Source organism: Petromyzon marinus, chromosome 6 (genome assembly GCF_048934315.1).
Source record: "Petromyzon marinus isolate PM22_M1 ecotype Great Lakes invasive population chromosome 6, UKy_Petmar_22M1.pri1.0, whole genome shotgun sequence".
NCBI classification, from domain to species: domain Eukaryota; kingdom Metazoa; phylum Chordata; class Hyperoartia; order Petromyzontiformes; family Petromyzontidae; genus Petromyzon; species Petromyzon marinus.
In genome coordinates this window covers 18,690,991-18,710,441 of record NC_133672.1, presented here as the reverse complement: position 1 = coordinate 18,710,441, position 19,451 = coordinate 18,690,991, and the positions used below count along the sequence as shown (strand labels likewise).

The window sequence follows — 19,451 nt, the reverse complement described above, 5'->3', positions numbered from 1 at the left end:
CATCACATTGACTTTGGATCTGCACTTCACCGAAAGAAAAAATAAAATAACTTTATCGGTACCAAGGCTCTCACAAGGCTATGCGGGAGGGCGTGTGGCATAGTTTGGCGCCAGCTATTGTAGAGTGCGGTCGTGTCGCTAGAGTTATTTGCGGTGAGTACGGCGCCTGTAAAAACAACGGCGCTATGCCTCTCTAAATAATATTGATTCTGAACCGCTTGCACGTTCCGATATTCAGCGGTGAACGGGACCCACCCTGCAACTTACAGTCGTCTTGAAACGGGAAATGGTTAATTCGAGTAAAATTCTAGCTCTGAGAATAATATACTGTATATCAGTCAATTTGACTATCATGCGAAGAACATTTATCCTATGTGGTGGATGTCACAGTTGTTATTTTGTGTTTTTAGGTTCAGTCTTCTGGGGAAGACCGCGTGCTGGTAATGGGAGCTACAAACCGGCCCCAAGAGCTGGATGAGGCTGTGCTCCGGTACGTGGCGGTCGTGGTGGTGCAGTGGCTCCTTGGAGCGATGTCAACGTGTCGAGCGCAGCCTGCTGAGATTGTGGGTTTCAAATGTGGGTTTTAGCCATTTACGATTATTCCAGGTTCTCAAGAATATCAAGTTAACGGTCTCAGCCTGGTCGTTAGGAAAATCCGTGACGATTTTAAATGAGATTTTCATTCTAAATAGCAAATTGATACTTTGAGAACTAAAGCCAGGAGTGTAAGTGGAACATGCTTGGCAGGGCGCTGGAGAGATTGGCCAGTGCTTGAAGGGGTTGTGGGAAGCGAGGTTACGTGACGGGTATTTCCTGTGTCCTGTGCCCCATGGCTCTTCCTTTGATAGCCGCTTCTCCAAGAGGATCTACGTCTCCTTGCCCGAGGAGGAGGTACCCACGGCTATCGCAGTCTCACTGTCCTTCTCTGTCTCCCTTACGGTCTCAATTTGATGTCTCATTTCACTCATCGTGCACATCATATTTTTCCTTTACCTACACAACCGTCTTGCTCTTAATGTATCACTGTCTTCGTTGTTTGCTGTGCTTTGGACTTCAGTATCCTGGGCTCTGTTTTTCCGTCGGCTGTATGAACTTGTTGACCACTCCCACGTTTGAAAACATGCACGGTAACTGGGTGTCGCCTGTTTAAAGCTCTGATGGAACATCTTTTCCTGTTTTTGGCACTGTTACACGTGTTTGTGTGTGTACGCTGTGGTGTACATAAGCCACTTCAATTCTGCAGATCCTTTATCCGTTAAAGTATTTGGTTCGTGTACTATAATGCGCGTTTCAGAACGAATGAACTCACTGCTATGAGTATCTGTTAATTACAGTTGTCTATTATGAAATCAGAGACGTAAAAGTGTCCTGGTGCTCGCCCCTGTTCACAGATCTGGGCCAGCAGCAGACATTCCAAATTCCTACATCAGAGGGCAGTCCATACACAGGATGAGCGTTGTTCAGCTCTCACAGCGGTAACAATTTTATCAGCCTCAGCAAGGATGATGACCTGAATTGACTCATGGAAGTGTCACTGAGTCTTGGAGATATTCTTTTTTTATTGAAGGAGGGTCACGCTTGAGTCGTGCGCGAGGGAACCAGAGCCCAAGTGTGCAGAAGGAGACTTCGCACGGATTCTTGAGAGTGGCCCTCTCCTCGTGCCGCCCGCGGCAATGGTGGCGCGTTCCCTCCCCGCGGGTCGACGCCTCGCGATCTCCATTCACAATTCGTGACTCCACGCTGCGCCCATTTGCCACGCCGCTCGCCTAACCCGGTGGTTCTCAACCCCTTTTGGCTACTGTATTTGTACCCCTCTTGTTGAATTTTGTTTCAACTGAGCACCCACTTGGCTCACTCAACACGGTCCTGAGAAATAAATGTATGAAAAATGAACGTCAATATTTTAACCAATTGTCAATTCTGTGAGGGATCCTAACTAGTTAAGTAACTGCAAGCGAATTAAAAAAACACAGATTCAACGGACGCTCTCGTTGGTTACTCTTGAAAACGACATTGCTTACGATCAATGAGTTTAGAAAGGTGTTTTATATAATTCTACTCGGTTACCATATGAATTTTAATGTTATCGTATATATTTTATATTGGCAGATTCATGCATGACTTTTCACCATTGACTCTCACGTTTATGATATATAATTTCACACATTTTATAAATCACCTCACGTAGCCCCTGGGACATCGCCACGTACCCCCAGGGGTCCGCGTGCCCCCGAGTGAGGACCCCTGCTGTAACACGTGCCGCTGTGACAGACCCCTGCTCTAACACGTGCCGCTGTGACAGACCCCTGCTCTAACACGTACCGCTGTGACAGACCGCTGCTGTAACACGTGCCGCTGTGACAGACCCCTGCTCTAACACGTGCCGCTGTGACAGACCCCTGCTGTAACACGTGCCGCTGTGACAGATCGCTGCTGTAACACGTGCCGCTATTACAGACCGCTGCTGTAACACGTGCCGCTGTGACAGACCCCTGCTGTAACACGTGCCGCTGTGACAGACCCCTGCTGTAACACGTGCCGCTGTGACAGACCCCTGCTGTAACACGTGCCGCTGTGACAGACCCCTGCTGTAACACGTGCCGCTGTGACAGACCCCTGCTGTAACACGTGCCGCTGTGACAGACCCCTGCTGTAACACGTGCCGCTGTGACAGACCCCTGCTGTAACACGTGCCGCTGTGACAGACCGCTGCTGTAACACGTGCCGCTGTGACAGACCCCTGATGTAACACGTGCCGCTGTGACAGACCGCTGCTGTAACACGTGCCGCTGTGACAGACCCCTGCTGTAACACGTGCCGCTGTGACAGACCCCTGCTGTAACACGTGCCGCTGTGACAGACCCCTGCTGTAACACGTGCCGCTGTGATAGACCCCTGCTGTAACACGTGCCGCTGTGACAGACCGCTGCTGTAACACGTGCCGCTGTGACAGACCCCTGCTGTAACACGTGCCGCTGTGACAGACCGCTGCTCTAACACGTGCCGCTGTGACAGACCCCTGCTCTAACACGTGCCGCTGTGACAGACCGCTGCTGTAACACGTGCCGCTGTGACAGACCCCTGCTGTAACACGTGCCGCTGTGACAGACCCCTGCTCTAACACGTGCCGCTGTGACAGACCCCTGCTCTAACACGTGCCGCTGTGACAGACCGCTGCTGTAACACGTGCCGCTGTGACAGACCCCTGCTCTAACACGTGCCGCTGTGACAGACCCCTGCTGTAACACGTGCCGCTGTGACAGATCGCTGCTGTAACACGTGCCGCTATTACAGACCGCTGCTGTAACACGTGCCGCTGTGACAGACCCCTGCTGTAACACGTGCTGCTGTGACAGACCCCTGCTGTAACACGTGCCGCTGTGACAGACCCCTGCTGTAACACGTGCCGCTGTGACAGACCCCTGCTGTAACACGTGCCGCTGTGACAGACCCCTGCTGTAACACGTGCCGCTGTGACAGACCGCTGCTGTAACACGTGCCGCTGTGACAGACCCCTGCTGTAACACGTGCTGCTGTGACAGACCGCTGCTGTAACACGTGCCGCTGTGACAGACCGCTGCTGTAACACGTGCCGCTGTGACAGACCGCTGCTGTAACACGTGCCGCTGTGACAGACCCCTGCTGTAACACGTGCCGCTGTGACAGACCCCTGCTGTAACACGTGCCGCTGTGACAGACCCCTGCTGTAACACGTGCCGCTGTGATAGGCCCCTGCTGTAACACGTGCCGCTGTGACAGACCGCTGCTGTAACACGTGCCGCTGTGACAGACCCCTGCTGTAACACGTGCCGCTGTGACAGACCGCTGCTGTAACACGTGCCGCTGTGACAGACCCCTGCTGTAACACGTGCCGCTGTGACAGACCGCTGCTCTAACACGTGCCACTGTGACAGACGCGCCTCAAGCTGCTCACGCGCCTGCTGGGGAAGCATGCCAACCCTCTCAGCCACGCGGACCGCGCACACCTTGCTCGGTGAGTGGAGCGGTGAGTGGAGCGGTGAGCGGAGCGGTGAGTGGAGCAGTGAGTGGAGCAGTGAGGGGAACAGTGAGTGGAGCAGTGAGTGGAGCAGTGAGGGGAACAGTGAGTGGAGCGGTGAGTGGAGCGGTGAGTGGGGCCGTGAGTGGAGCGGTGAGTGGAGCGGTGAGTGGAGCAGTGAGTGCAGCAGTGAGTGGAGCAGTGAGGAGAGGGGTGAGTGGAGCGGTGAGTGGAGCGGTGAGTGGAGCAGTGAGTGGAGCGGTGAGTGGAGCGGTGAGTGGAGCGGTAAGGGGAGCGGTGAGTGGAGCGGTTAGTGGAGCAGTTAGTGGGGCAGTGAGTGGAGCGGTGAGCGGAGCGGTGAGGAGAGCGGTGAGTGGAGCAGTGAGTGGAGCAGTGAGTGGAGCAGTTAGTGGGGCAGTGAGTGGAGCGGTGAGGAGAGCGGTGAGCGTAGCGGTGAGCGGAGCGGTGAGGAGAGCGGTGAGTGGAGCGGTGAGTGGTGCGGTGGGTGGAGCGGTGAGTGGAGCGGTGAGGAGAGCGGTGAGGGGAGCGGTGAGTGGAGCGGTGAGTGGAGCGGTGAGGAGAGCGGTGAGGGGAGCGGTGAGTGGAGCAGTGAGGGGAGCGGTGAGTGGAGCGGTGAGTGGGGCGGTGAGCGGAGCGGTGAGCGGAGCGGTGAGGAGAGCGGTGAGGGGAGCGGTGAGTGGAGTGGTGAGTGGAGCGGTGAGTGGATCGGTGAGTGGAGCAGTGAGTGGACCGGTGAGTGGAGCGGTGAGGGGAGCGGTGAGTGGAGCGGTGAGTGGAGCGGTGAGTGGAGCGGTGAGGGGAGCAGTGGGGAGAGCAATATCTCTCTCCCCTTTCTCCCAAATGGCTCATCAGCTTGGGCTGCCACCTCCCAGGTAACAAAAAACCGGGTATATTCTCATGGGAAAGGGCAAATATCTCACAATACTGGGAGAGCACAGAACGACTTTGTCTGCAAAGGCATTTTCTTGAGCGGTGCTTGTTACGATAATCGCAAAAAAATAACGTTTTAAAGTCCCGGAAAGACTTACAGATTCCCCAGTACGATAGTAAGAAAACCAGGACGAGTTGCAACCCTGCCCTCAGCCCGTCATGCCCATACAGGGCACAAACAAACCGAGTTGAGTTCTTTGCCATGCGCATCAGCACACATGGTGTCTGAATCTGTATTGGGCCTCACCTGAAATGACTACTGAGTCATAATTAGTTATGTTAAGTGCTCGCTCACATTAATTGCCCCTACAGTGTAGACAGATAAATATGGGAAAATACTATTCTTTTGTAGGGGGTAGAGATGACATGGGGAGGCTTTCACCAGCAGTCGATAGATGATGGCTGCTAATAATGATGGTTTGTGCATTTCCCTGTGTATATTTATTGCGTGTTTTCTGTGCTTTGTGAATGCACGCGTTCGTGTCTGCAGCATCACAGAAGGATACTCTGGGAGTGACCTCACAGCGCTCGCTAAAGACGCAGCTTTGGGCCCCATTCGTGGTAAGAAATCCATTTGAATTATGTAACCCAAGTAGAGTTCATGGTACTGCCCACGAGAATTCTGAATAGGCTCTTTTGTGGTACCGAGTGTTTGCCAGCACCATGTGCTGATGTACTTTAATCTATGAATCAATGTGCGTGTGTTTGTGCATGTGGAGAGTGATGGTGCAGTGGTTTTTCTCGCACTGCACTGTGAAATTGGTGACCTGAATTCAATTCCTAGCCACAGCCAACATCAACGACGAGTAATATCTGAACCAGTTCTGGGCCTCCTTGAGGTGAACTTGGCCTTAAATGAGTAACTTGGGGAGACAAAAGCAGTCGGGGTCATTGCTTTCCTGGCCCTATCAGGCCCTCGTTAACAGCACGTGCCCTAACAGTCTATGTCGGCTATACAGGGGATCTTTGTCTCTTGTGCACGTGGATATGACTGCACGCAAATATGAACATGGCTGTACATGATGTGCATACTCGCCGTTTTTGCGTGCCCGCGTTTGTTTTTGAAATCTACCCCTGCAGAACTGGACCCAGAGCAGGTGAAAAACATGTCAGCACATGAGGTATGTTCATAATGCGCACGACTCGCTCCACTAAGTTGCCAACTGTACCCAGTCCACTGTTGGAGCGATCTATCCAGCGATTTGGGAAAACCCACTGCTGAAACATTACTTTCTCCACAGGGCGCTTTACACGCGATTAGCCCTTTCCTAGTTCCCAGACGTCTACAAGTTGCAGGGTGAGGGTTCACCTCTAGTTCCGAGACGTCTGCAAGTTGCAGGGTGAGAGTTCACCTCTAGTTCCGAGACGTCTGCAAGTTGCAGGGTGAGAGTTCACCTCTAGTTCCGAGATGTCTACAAGGTGCAGGGTGAGGGTTCACCTCCAGTTTGGAGACGTCTACAAGTTGCAGGGTGAGGGTTCACCTCTAGTTCCAAGACGTCTGCAAGGTGCAGGGTGAGGGTTCACCTCTAGTTCCGAGATGTCTGCAAGGTGCAGGGTGAGGGTTCACCTCTAGTTCCAAGACGTCTGCAAGGTGCAGGGTGAGGGTTCACCTCTAGTTCCCAGACGTCTGCAAGGTGCAGGGTGAGGGTTCACCTCTAGTTCCGAGACGTCTGCAAGTTGCAGGGTGAGGGTTCACCTCTAGTTCCGAGACATCTGCAAGGTGCAGGGTGAGGGCTCACCTCTAGTTCCCAGACGTCTGCAAGTTGCAGGGTGAGAGTTCACCTCTAGTTTGGAGACATCTACAAGTTGCAGAGTGAGGGTTCACCTCTAGTTCCGAGACGTCTGCAAGTTGCAGGGTGAGGGTTCACCTCTAGTTCCCAGACGTCTGCAAGGTGCAGGGTGAGGGTTCACCTCTAGTTCCGAGACGTCTACAAGTTGCAGGGTGAGAGTTCACCTCTAGTTTGGAGACGTCTACAAGTTGCAGGGTGAGGGTTCACCTCTAGTTCCGAGATGTCTGCAAGTTGCAGGGTGAGGGTTCACCTCTAGTTCCGAGATGTCTGCAAGGTGCAGGGTGAGAGTTCACCTCTAGTTCCGAGACGTCTGCAAGTTGCAGGGTGTGGGTTCACCTCTAGTTCCCAGACGTCTGCTAGTTGCAGGGTGAGGGTTCACCTCTAGTTCCGAGATGTCTGCAAGTTGCAGGGTGAGGGGTCACCTCTGAATCTTTGAACGCGCAAGCGGCTCGGTGTTAATTTTATTTAGAGATGCGTAGTATCGCCGTTGTTTTTAAAGTTATTGTACTCACCGCAGAGAACTGTAGCGACACGACCGCAGTCTATGATAGCAGGCGCCAAACTGTGCTACACGCCCTGCCGCATGGCCTTTTGGGAACCTCAGTACCGATGAAGTCGTTTTATTTTATTTTTTCGTGATGTACGTGTACATCATCGCGACAGAATTGGAAGAAAAACTGATGACCAAAACTGTGTTCATCATCAGTACATGTACGTCATGGGAAGGGGAAAGGGTTGAGAGGTCGTAATGTCACATATCCCATGATTTGCCTCCAGATCTTGTCCCTTGGCCACTGACTTCTGGGCGCCACTCCAGTACCTAAGTAGAGACCTATACTCTCTCCCAACATTTTCACAGGGTGTGAACAAGGCTCACACCCAAACCACTACCATCAATTTAGTTTTAGGGTCGCTCATGCTAAGGCTTCAGTGTCCAGCCTCAAGACCTAACACTCTGAAAGCTACAATACCAAGATCCTAACAACCCTGCATTATTCACATACTTCATGCTCATGCCACACGATGAGATGAGCGCTCTGTTACTATGAGAGAGGTAATGGTACAAGTCCTGCAGCAGATACATTTAACACTGACAACTAAGGGTACACACATCACTGTGTACGGTACAATTCGCTGTCAGTACTACATTGCTCTGCTGTTTTCATATTGTTTTAATAACCGGATAAGAATGTGTGGTTGGGTTTGTGAATGAGCATTACTTGACTTAATGATTTTAAATATAAAATAAATAATTCATAAATATGTTTATGGGCTTGTGCTAAGGTGAGGAAAGTCAGCTGTAATTGATATCACGTGGTTAATGAACATAAATTAGTGTCTATCAATGTAGTGATTTCATTCGTGAATTTTATTGAAGTTATTTTGTAACATTAACGGTTCATAATGATTGTGCGTGTCTAGGTGAGAAACATCCGAACATCAGACTTTGAAGATTCGCTTAAGAAGATCAAGCGCAGTGTGAACACCGTCACTCTGGAAGGCTACATCAAGTGGAACAGCGAATACGGAGACACTGCCGCTGTGGCCTGATTGCTCGTGATGTGCCACACGAGGCAATGCGCAGAGCCGAGGTGTTCGCGTTTGTGCAGTGTGGCTCTCTGACGGGTTTTCAGGTTTCACCGCGTATTATTTCGCGTGATCTTCGACTCTGGCTATGTCTGATGAAGCTACCAGCGCATGGAGCGAAACGTCGGACATCGTTGTCGAACAACACGCGATACGACCCGAAATCGCAAAGCTAAGGCAGTACGCACCCGTGACAATACAACTCGCAGAGCATTGCATGACGATGCCATGACTGAGCATGACCTCACATCACACCTCGTGCCACAGTAAAACATCCATGGTAGGGACCACTTTATACGCTCACGTTACGAATATTTACATAGCCAGGCTTGCCAGGTTGTGGAGAAGGACATCTCATGTAAGTGTGAGAGAAATGTAAAAGTTAGTTATTACTCATGTAAGTGCTGTTAAAAAGAACTCAACGAAAATATACAAATAATCTACTCTGGCTACGACTAACTTTGTTTGATATGTAGTGTAGTTTTTAATACTTTTGATTAACGTTTTAGCGTTGCTCCATTGAGCAAGCAGACGCTGACTTTTATCAGCTGAGACTATACATCTGGCAACAGACTATTTAAACGATAGATACAAATCAAAAACATTTCCTGAGCTTCGAATTCAAATAGAAATAGTTACAAAAATATAAATCAAAAGTGTAATGAAAATCTCTTCATGCTGTCAATGTAGACCGGGCAAATGTCAACATTTTAAATATTTGCCAGATACAGTGCAACTTCTTGAAGCCTAATTAATTCGAAGGAGAGCCTTTCCCGTTACCGGGGTTGTCAAGCCCACTGCAAATAACACATAGTAACGTTCAAGTCCTCTACTTGTAATTAAGATCCAACTCCTTTAATCAACATCTATTGAGTGAATAACTTATGACTCGATATTTCCTATGTAATTTTTATTGTTGAATAACGCTTAGAGAATCACTCCTTTTAGAGTTTAATCAGTCACCATCAACGTGAAGCAGATGTGGAAGACTGACGATCAATCCCAAGAAACGGCAGTTAATTCTTAATGAGCTTGAAGAGGTGTTTTTGTTTGTTGTGAAATATATGTAAAGTAAAAAATATAATAACGCGAACGAGAGAGCGAGATATAAACCCCAAGCAAAGCACGTGGTTTAGCGAGGCATCCGAGAGCACGCGCTACCGAAGATTCTCAGTAATGTATTTAGCCTTCGAATTGCTTGTGCGCACCCCGTTGTATTTACTGCTTTGCAATGGCTGGCGATAGCATGTTACACGTCCCCATCTAAATAAGCGCATTTAAATTGACGACGTAAGGTTAGCACACATGCCTTATCCGACTGCTCGCTAATTAACCTGCGATCGAACGGTGCTCCGGTCAGAGTTTAACGTTGCATTTTTACAAAATTGATCTCGGTACCCCGAATTGCGGCCTACCTGAGTCTAGCTTCACGATGTTTTACTGTATTTTAAGGTACCTTACTATAAGGTGCGTTTTTACCAACTTTGTCAGTCAAACCGGCAACCCCTTTTCCTGCTCTGAAGGGCTGGTCCAAAACAATTAGTTTCCTATATTTTTGTTGAATAAGGTCAGTGTTATTTTAAGAATGTGGTTACTCCATATGTCATTCCTCGTGCTTGTACACTGCTCACAATGCAGTCCCATATATTTCTTGGCGTTTCGTTTTGCGAAGTTGTGTTTTCATTGCAGTAGTGGTATGTACTGAGGCATAAAAACATCTTATCTAAAAGATAAGCAGCTCAATTTCAGGATTCATGCAACCTGTGGTCTGGTGTCCTCTTAGCAGATGGTATCTGTGGACATATCCAGATATTTAAACGAGGGCATTTACCTCTCGTAATTTCAGTGTCAGACACATTTTTAGCAATTTACAACTTTAAATGTACCAGTTTGTTAATGTTACGTAAGCACAACACTCTTTTTGCTTGTAACTAAGTTTCAAGAGGTCAGGTTCAATGGATATCCAATGGGAACACCCATGGTTCGATCCTAGCGAATCAGAAACAAGGGGTGTTATTATATATAAAGAGACAAATATTTTGGTGAGTGAACAGAGGGTGGAGACATTGATTTTTAATACATTTTATGATGTTCCTAGAAACTTAACACAATTCCAATGTAATTCATTTGTTAACAAATTACACGAAGCCTCTTCAATATACCAAAATGGCAAATGCACTTATCAAACTGCTTTCGAGGTTTGATATGTTGTTTTTTAAACTGTGTTGTTTTGAGTCTCTCGAGTAAACAAAATTTAATCCTTTAAATGAACATTATTGACGCAATCAATCTCAAGTCTGCATTCCATGAATATCGACGTAAGGGCTCACCCCAACTCGTGGTTACGTACGTTTCATACAGTTACAGACAACAGCGGGCTGCACTTTCAATCCAGCAGTGCATTTTTTGGCATGGATAATTTCTTTCGTTCCCAAGCCTATGTGCATATCTTGTGGTTAAAACGTTCCTTAGCAAACACATCCAACGAAATATTAATTTGATCAACATGGCTCTGAAATGACCACGCGCGATGCAATGTGGCACGGGACGATTACTTCGTATCACGGCAGTCTTCCTGATATCCAGTGCCTAATCAATAGAAATATAATCACACTGGGTACATTATCCCACACTGTATTGCTCTTCGTTAATTCATGCTGTCCCTGTGATTTTCTACACAGCTACTGGTTCCTCTTTTTATTGTTTGCCAAGTGTCACAATTCCATACCTGCCAACCCCCCTTATCAGTGCCTACCTTATTACAGACCAATTCAGATCTTATGTGTCAACTTTAATCCTGCAAAGTCCCATCACAAGGAAGAAACACAAACATCGATTTTTGTTGTTGGCCGTATTTAAATTGGCTGTACACCGTATGGACCTGAAAATGTAATTTCCCTGGACAAGAATACGGGTAAACCGTATGGTTTGACACGGTATGAAATTCACTCAACTTTTCTACGGCGTTCAGTTAATAAAAAAGCTCCCCCCCCCCCATTCATGTATAGATTGGTTTCGCACTACTTCTGAAATGGAGCTAAATGATGGAATATGCTAGAAGAGCGATTCCTCAAACAATGCGCGTCGAGTTTTTGGCCACAATCCGCAGGGTGGTAGGGGCGTCACGCGCCGTTCGTACCGGATCCGGCCGCCTGTTGTGGGAGTGTCGCGTAACAGGGCTGGCCCGCTGACGGGCCGAGCTGACCAATCGGGCTGACTGTGCCATCACAATGAGGTGGAATGACAAGAGTCTAAACATTTGTATGATTTGGGGCCAAAGTGCCGCCCTGCTTTAATGAACAGTGCGATGGCATTCATCACTGGTGGCTCCGAGCCTTTGGTATAAATTCAACATTGTCATAGTTTGGGACAATTTTTTTCTACATTTGATTCCCACTGTTGACGTCTCTCAAAGCTGTACGACGTACTTTTTTGTTGACCCTGAAGGGATGATGGTCTGAGTTCATCACGAAGTAGGATTCCAACTTGCAACATTCTCATTGTGAGTCAAGCTCTCTTAACTATAACGGCAATCGCGATGTTGTGAGACTGTAATGTCTACTTCTGTCTTACAATGTCCAGTTCAGATATACATTTGCACAGCATAGCAAGTCAATGCATTACTGTGTTGAGGCATATCTCGTGACATGATTTGCTGGATGAAGCAAATCCAGTGGCATACAACCTCTACTTGTAACATCTCTGAGCATCGCATGCTGGTATCACGTGATAGCCATCCCTACAACCAAACGACCTCAGGCAGAACGTTTGGTAGCTCATGGAACAGCTGCTCTTGACGTGCGATGAGGAGGGCAATTGCCAAAGGTGGTGGGTAAAAATGTGTAATTTAATACATATCATGATTTTAAATTACTTAAAAGTAAATTGTGTTCTTGGAAAATTAAATATCCACAAATGAGAGAACGCAAAGTGATCCCTCTCGCTGAGCACGTGGCTGACTGCCACAACGAAGGGCACAAGGTTGACCTATTGCGTCAGTCCAGCCACGTGCTCCTTGAGTCTGATTTTGGATGGGGCCGCTAAGCCTCGCTATCAACCCACCATCGCCAATGGCGATCGGCTCCTTACAAGGGGGATCTCTTGGGTACACTTACTGCAGCCATATTTCTGGATACCATTCTCTGCGATGTTCGTATTCTTGTTTAACGTGTCTGTGAAATAGGAGACTAACAGATCTCGCTCCATTTGGTTGACAAGCACATTACATGGTAATGTGTACTTTTTGTTATTGGGATGGAAACAGTAAATACTTTCATAAACCATGTTATATTGTGTACATTATGCTCTCCACTGGCTCACCTCGCAGCAAACTTGTCGGGAGCTAGCCTGGGATGTATATTTTAAAGTGGACCATTTACAGTTATAATATTTATGGTATTGCACATCTACTTTTGGCCCTTTTAGTACACATTAAAGGTTTATATAAATATGCACGTATAATTCATTACAATGTGTAATTGTAACCAGTGATTAGCACACTTGCACAGTTTACTGGTTTTCTAAGAGCTTGGCTGAACATACCATAGTAGTACATCATCTGTGAGGCCTTGGCCTTTTCTAATGAGATGTAGCACTCTTTATCAGCGATGTTACAGTTCAGTATGTTTGAAACACTTATTTACTTTTTAAACTTGTTTTTTTGGACTTCGTGGTGATCTACTTCATGACCTACAATCGAAAATCATCAGGAGCCGTTTGCCGAAGTCCTTTTTTATATATATAATGTGCCAAGCTATTCAAGCTCTGGCACATTCTGTGGGATTCTTTACACTGCAATATATGCATATGAAATACTGGTTTTGACATCACTTTCTACAGAACCGCTGATGGTGCTCACACTCCTGGAGTAAGCACGTTTGTCTTAAATAATCACAGTTACGTTGCTGGTGTAAAACCTCCTTCCTTTGCAGTACCACTCCAACTACAGTCGCTTATATTTTCGAGTCACTGATGATTTTAACAAGACTCGCCTGTACGTATGATTGCCACCTTTTCCACCTAACCCTGGACTTATTTCTCAGTCAGCCTATGGTGCACAATATCGGTACCAAACTCGGTACAAATCAATTCCTGCCACCAGAACAAAGATGCCAATTCCTGGACTGTCAATTTTTGGACTGCCAACTATCCAGGTAAAATCTAGAGAGGTGGCAACCCTACCTGGATGGCAACTGGGCCATTCCACTATGAGACTTTCACAGTAGCCATCGCCAGCTGCATGCATTCGTAAGACAATAATTAACAGCTCTTAAATTGACCACATTTGCCCTAAAATTATTGGTAGGTGTTTCACAACTGACATGCTAACAAAAATCGAGCTCAAGTTTAGGTTAGGTATTAAGCTAAGGAGTGGTTGCGTTAAAGCAATACGATGCAGTAGACTGGATATTTGCACATTCCTTGGAAGGCCACGTGTGCTTATATCCAAAGTGTGCTTGTATCAGAAGTTAATCTTTGCATTCCCCTGCATCCCCTCCACCACCAGTGTAATATAACGATTCATTGCTTGTATGAGAACTCTGCTTACAGTGAGGGAAAAAAGTATTTGATCCCCTGCTGATTTTGTACGTTTGCCCACTGACAAAGAAATGATCAGTCTATAATTTTAATGGTAGGTTCATTTGAACAGTGAGAGACAGAATAACAACAACAAAATCCAGAAAAACGCATGTCAAAAATGTTATAAATTGATTTGCATTTTAATGAGGGAAATAAGTATTTGACCCCTCTGCAAAACATGACTTAGTACTTGGTGCCAAAACCCTTGTTGGCAATCACAGAGGTCAGAGGTTTCTTGTAGTTGGCCACCAGGTTTCCACACATCTCAGGAGGGATTTTGTCCCACTCCTCTTTGCAGATATTCTCCAAGTCATTAAGGTTCGAGGCTGACGTTTGACAACTTGAACCTTCAGCTCCCTCCAGATTTTCTATGGGATTAAGGTCTGGAGACTGGCTAGGCCACTCCAGGACCTTAATGTGCTTCTTCTTGAGCCACTCCTTTGTTGCCTTGGTCGTGTGTTTTGGGTCATTGTCATGCTGGAATACCCATCCACGACCCATTTTCAATGCCCTGGCTGAGGGAAGGAGGTTCTCACCCAAGATTTGACGGTACATGGCCCCGTCCATCGTCCCTTTGATGCGGTGAAGTTGTCCTGTCCCCTTAGCAGAAAAAACACCCCCAAAGCATGTTTCCACCTCCATCTTTGATGGTGGGGATGGTGTTCTTGGGGTCATAGGCAGCATTCCTCCTCCTCCTCCAAACATGGCGAGTTGAGTTGATGCCAAAGAGCTCCATTTTGGTCTCATCTGACCACAACACTTTCACCCAGTTGTCCTCTGAATCATTCAGATGTTCATTGGCAAACTTCAGACGGGCATGTATATGTGCTTTCTTGAGCAGGAAGACCTTGCGGGTGCTGCAGGATTTCAGTCCTTCACGGCATAGTGTGTTACCAATTGTTTTCTTGGTGACTATGGTCCCAGCTGCCTTGAGATCATTGACAAGATCCTCCCGTGTAGTTCTAGGCTGATTCCTCACCGTTCTCATGATCATTGCAACTCCACGAGGTGAGATCTTGCATGGAGCCCCAGGCCGAGGGAGATTGACAGTTCTTTTGTGTTTCTTCCATTTGCGAATAATCGCACCAACTGTTGTCACCTTCTCACCAAGAAGCTATGGTCTTGTAGCCCATTCCAGCCTTGTGTAGGTTTACAATCTTGTCCCTGACATTCTTGGAGAGCTCTTTGGTCTTGGCAATGGTGGAGAGTTTGTAATCTGATTGATTGATTGCTTCTGTGGACAGGTGTCTTTTATACAGGTAACAAGCTGAGATTAGGAGCACTCCCTTTAAGAGTATGCTCCTAATCTCAGCTCGTTACCTGTATAAAAGACACCTGGGAGCCAGAAATTTTTCTGATTGGGAGGGGGTCAAATACTTATTGCCCTCATTAAAATGCAAATCAATTTATAACATTATTGACATGCGTTTTTCTGGATTTTGTTGTTATTCTGTCTCTCACTGTTCAAATAAACCTACCATTAAAATTATAGACTGATCATTTCTATGTCAGTGGGCAAACATACAAAATCAGCAGGCAATCAAATACTTTTTTCCCTCACTGTATACCAAGCATTAACATTATATGATGGCAATCATTAAAACGCTATTCTAGGGACAGAGGGGCCCGAAGCTTCTGTATCCACAATGCAAGAATATTCACAATATAATTATTGTGCAACTCAGGGGCTGTACGATCAGCCAAACGTGCATACAATTCTGAAAGCCGTGCATTTCATAACCATGCTGCTCTAACGCAGCAGTGGCCAATACGTGGACTGCAGTCCACTAGTGGATAGCAACATATCCTTTGTGGATCTCTGGGACAAATCAGAACACTGATAAAACAACAATTCTCAGTATGTATGTATGTTGAACTTCTTTCGCACCGTACGTAGCCAACCGTGCTAATCGGAGGTGGGTATAACGAATAACACAAATTGTAGCTGATAAATAAAAATCCCCCAATGCGACTTCACACGTAAAAAAAAACTATGAGTAGGCGGCGCTAGTTCCTTATGTTTATGGTATATTGTTAGAGGGTTAAATCCAGGTAATTGTCGGGATTTGTGGTGGATGACGGAGTCAATTGAGATGCTTGGTGGATTGTCCACCAATTATCTGAAGGAAGAATGTCAACTGCACTTATCATTGCAGCAGTTTCGAATTACTGTATATATAAAAAAACAAAAGCGACATAACCATAGTCAGATACACTTGAGTATGTCCCTCTTCAAAAAGGGACCCATTAGTTAGAGCAGTATTACTCGGTAGAATTTCTGACATCAAATAATGAAAACTTTAATTCCTCAGAAATTCGTAGAATGGGCCAGTTCCTCATCAGCACAGCCGATATCGGTGACAAGTTCACAATTTTCCATAAAATGTACATGAACCCATTAGGCTCCATTGAATATTAAAGTCATCATTTGCATCGTCCTGTCTGAACAGGGCCTCTCTTGCATCGATGGAAAATTCCTATTTACATTCCTGCACCGTGGTGCCAATCGCACAGTAAATGCGGGTACTGCATCACCATCAAATATGAACGCGACCAAAGCAAAAACCACACGGGGTCTTGGCCTGGGAGGCATGCGTGGTGAGTGATTGCACCGAATCATCTCAGACACAATGTAAATAACTCTCACTCATCACTGATGATGATTGTGGTGCCTAATAAGATGTCATATCTACACTCGCTGAAAAGGTCAATGCATGTGATTTTGGACAACATTTGCTGACCACAGAGTATTGAACATTGTTCCCACATTGTTTACAGGGCTCTATTTGCTGTTAACCGCCCAATCGCTGTCGTTCGATTCATTCTCTCCGTGTTGGCATTCTGCGAGAATCGTTGATCTCATCACTGCCGTTAATACTGGGATTTGTTTTGTATTTGAGCTGCGTACTGTTTAAAGATAGTTTACACAGTCACCACTGGCCGCAATTATACTCTCTCTGTATAGTGACGTCGCAATATGCGGTGGATATGCGTTCATGTGCGTGTGTATATACATGTAGTGGTGCATCTGCCAGTCATATCCGTCAGTCAACCCACGGCACCTGGGTCTGTCCCGTGACCTCCGGCCAGCGAGCCTTCGACACTTGGCGTGGCCTCAAAGTGCACCTAGCCTGGTACGAGCGCCGCGGTGACATCACCGCCACTTCGTGGCGAATGGCGGCTATTGTTGTGCTCTTTTAAGAGATCCACAATGACATTCCATCATTACAAGGCCTTTGCTTTTATGAATTGCTTTGCATTCGATCTTTTTTTCAAAGCGGTGTGCCGAGTTGAATACACTATTGCAACCAAAGTATGAGCTGTGTTTTGGGGGTTAATAGATTGACTGTCAATTTAAAAATGTGTCGTTTAAAATGTTCCAGATGGCTACCCAAGCCCGTCAACCGCAGTATCTTAAAATGTATTTGCGGCTTAGGTAAAAAAAAAACATTATTTTAAACTCGTCAATTATTTAATGGAAAAATAAATAAAGTGTCTCATTGTGAGCGTAAAGTACTTAAATTAAAACTATTTTGCTGCTGCTTTGGCTTTTGCCAGGGTGACTCAGTTAAGGGATGACTGAGGTTGGTGATCTTTGGGGTACTTCTGGATGGATGAGCGTCGCGGTGATGTGTGCAGCAGCAGCCTCCATCCACTCCTGCCACTTTCATTTGAGTCATCGAAGTGATAGCTATTAGTCATAGCTTCGTGCATTTGGTATTCGTACCATTCTTATCGTACGAGGCTTTCACAAAGGAACTATGTTTCACAAATGGTTATTTTCTGTCACTAGGGGACATTGTTCCGATGTGATTTCCCAATTTGCGGGTGATTTTTATAATCTGGTTCCGTGATACAGGCGCCACGTGGCTTACTCTTTTCCATGTCACGCTGCTCGTGATTACAACTGACCGTGGTTTCCACTTGGAATCTTCATGCAGTCATCTCGCTGGTACAGTTCTGTTTGTCCACATGACACACGAGGAATTTAAATGATCTAAAATACATTTCCCAAAACTGAGCTCAAGTTCAATGAGTCTTTGATGCCACCACATCTGTCTCACCATCACTTATTTCCTTCTGATAAATGTTTTTAAACTATCGACGGGAATTTTTTTGCCGGTATCAAAATATCAAAAATAAGAATAGGTTTTACCCTTTCTGGCAGTTAAATAGGTGTTAAGATGTTGAAACACCAGATAGATACCTTTTGCAAGGAATCAAGTCTACAAGACAATGCATGTATTATCAGAGCGTGTTTGTTTACGTGTATTACCACAAGTGCGTGTGGTTCATGCAGATTTGATCCCTTGCAAAATGTATTTATTTGGTGTTTGAACATCTTAGCACCTATTTCATTACAAGAAATGTTAAAACCTCTTATTTTTCATAAAAATGTAACTCTTTTAAAATCAATCCCACGAGTTGTTTTTAATTTGGCTCCTGGCTGAAGTGCCTAAAATTGGGAAGCAGTGTTCATGATTGCCATGCACATTCTGCCGCATCATGATAAAAAAATATGAACTCGGCATTTAGAATCATAATGCATGACTGCCCATATACAGTTGTATTGGGAACTGTAGGAGCTTTCAGCTAGTGCTGTACCAGCGTGGCCCGGACTCGTGGCTGGACGATGGAAACAGCGTGTGTCACGAGTACGTGTGACATGTCCTTTGTATAAGAATGTACTGGATGCAGTTAGGGGCTTCAATCAGTAGTGGTCACCGATTTTTCCACCGTCGACGCCTCTAGTGATTCAATTTGCTGCTTGCAGTGAATAACACGGCCGACAAAGAGCGTTCCATTGATCAGGGCTTCATGTAATCTGGCGCTGTTCAGGGTAGAGCTCTGGAAAATATTTTCCCGTATTTCCTCCCCAGCCATGAGAAATTAAGCCCTGCCATTGATAATTGGTTGGCGTATTCAGTGCATCGTGCCTTAAATTGAAATATTTACAAAAACGTATCACATTTTACAACCACACAAATTTGAGCATTTTGACTAAGCTTTTTTAATCACTCATAAAAAAAACACGTATTGCTTGAATGCTGCAGTTAGCTTCATGTTCCCTGGTTTACACGTTTTGAATTCACATGGTGTACATCAACACTCATTGGCAGATGCACTCCCCGCAGTTCCCTAGGGTTGATACTCGTAAGACGGTATCTGTTTTGTTTTCTTTGGCTTTTGATTTATGTAAAAATCTGCCGTGTCCGAGTTACGTGACTGTAACTAAAAGTAAATTGTGTACATATCACACCGTTATATTGGGTTTGTTGCGTCTATTTCATACAAAGACTTTTCGTCAATGTTTGTTAAGTGGCTTTTGTAAGTAGATGGTGCCTTTCTGTGGCTGTATTCATAATTTGTGTACAAGGTGTCTCCTCATGTTTGCCCAATGTGGTGTGTGGCTGTTGAACAAAAGGTACGATGGGTTTGGTGTTGATGGAATTATCTGTACTGTATTTATTGTGCTTTAGATAAAAAAATCCACCAAATCTTAGGTTTTAAATAAACTTGTTTGTGCACCACGCTTAATAAGCTTT

At 46.1% G+C, this 19,451-nt stretch overlaps 1 protein-coding gene across 1 annotated transcript in view; it reads left to right on the top strand.

Annotated features, from left to right (window-relative positions):
- The window catches only part of LOC116939336 (spastin), a 39,414-nt gene extending 19,976 nt beyond the window's left edge, over nucleotides 1-19,438 (top strand). Inside the window, exons 11-16 of the mRNA XM_032947561.2 lie at nucleotides 411-490; nucleotides 849-891; nucleotides 3,915-3,994; nucleotides 5,439-5,509; nucleotides 6,029-6,069; nucleotides 8,161-19,438. Of these exons, the coding sequence (XP_032803452.2) occupies nucleotides 411-490; nucleotides 849-891; nucleotides 3,915-3,994; nucleotides 5,439-5,509; nucleotides 6,029-6,069; nucleotides 8,161-8,289 (444 nt within the window). The 3' untranslated portion in view covers nucleotides 8,290-19,438. The remainder of the gene's footprint in view (nucleotides 1-410; nucleotides 491-848; nucleotides 892-3,914; nucleotides 3,995-5,438; nucleotides 5,510-6,028; nucleotides 6,070-8,160) is intronic.
- The last annotated feature ends 13 nt before the right edge of the window (nucleotides 19,439-19,451 follow it).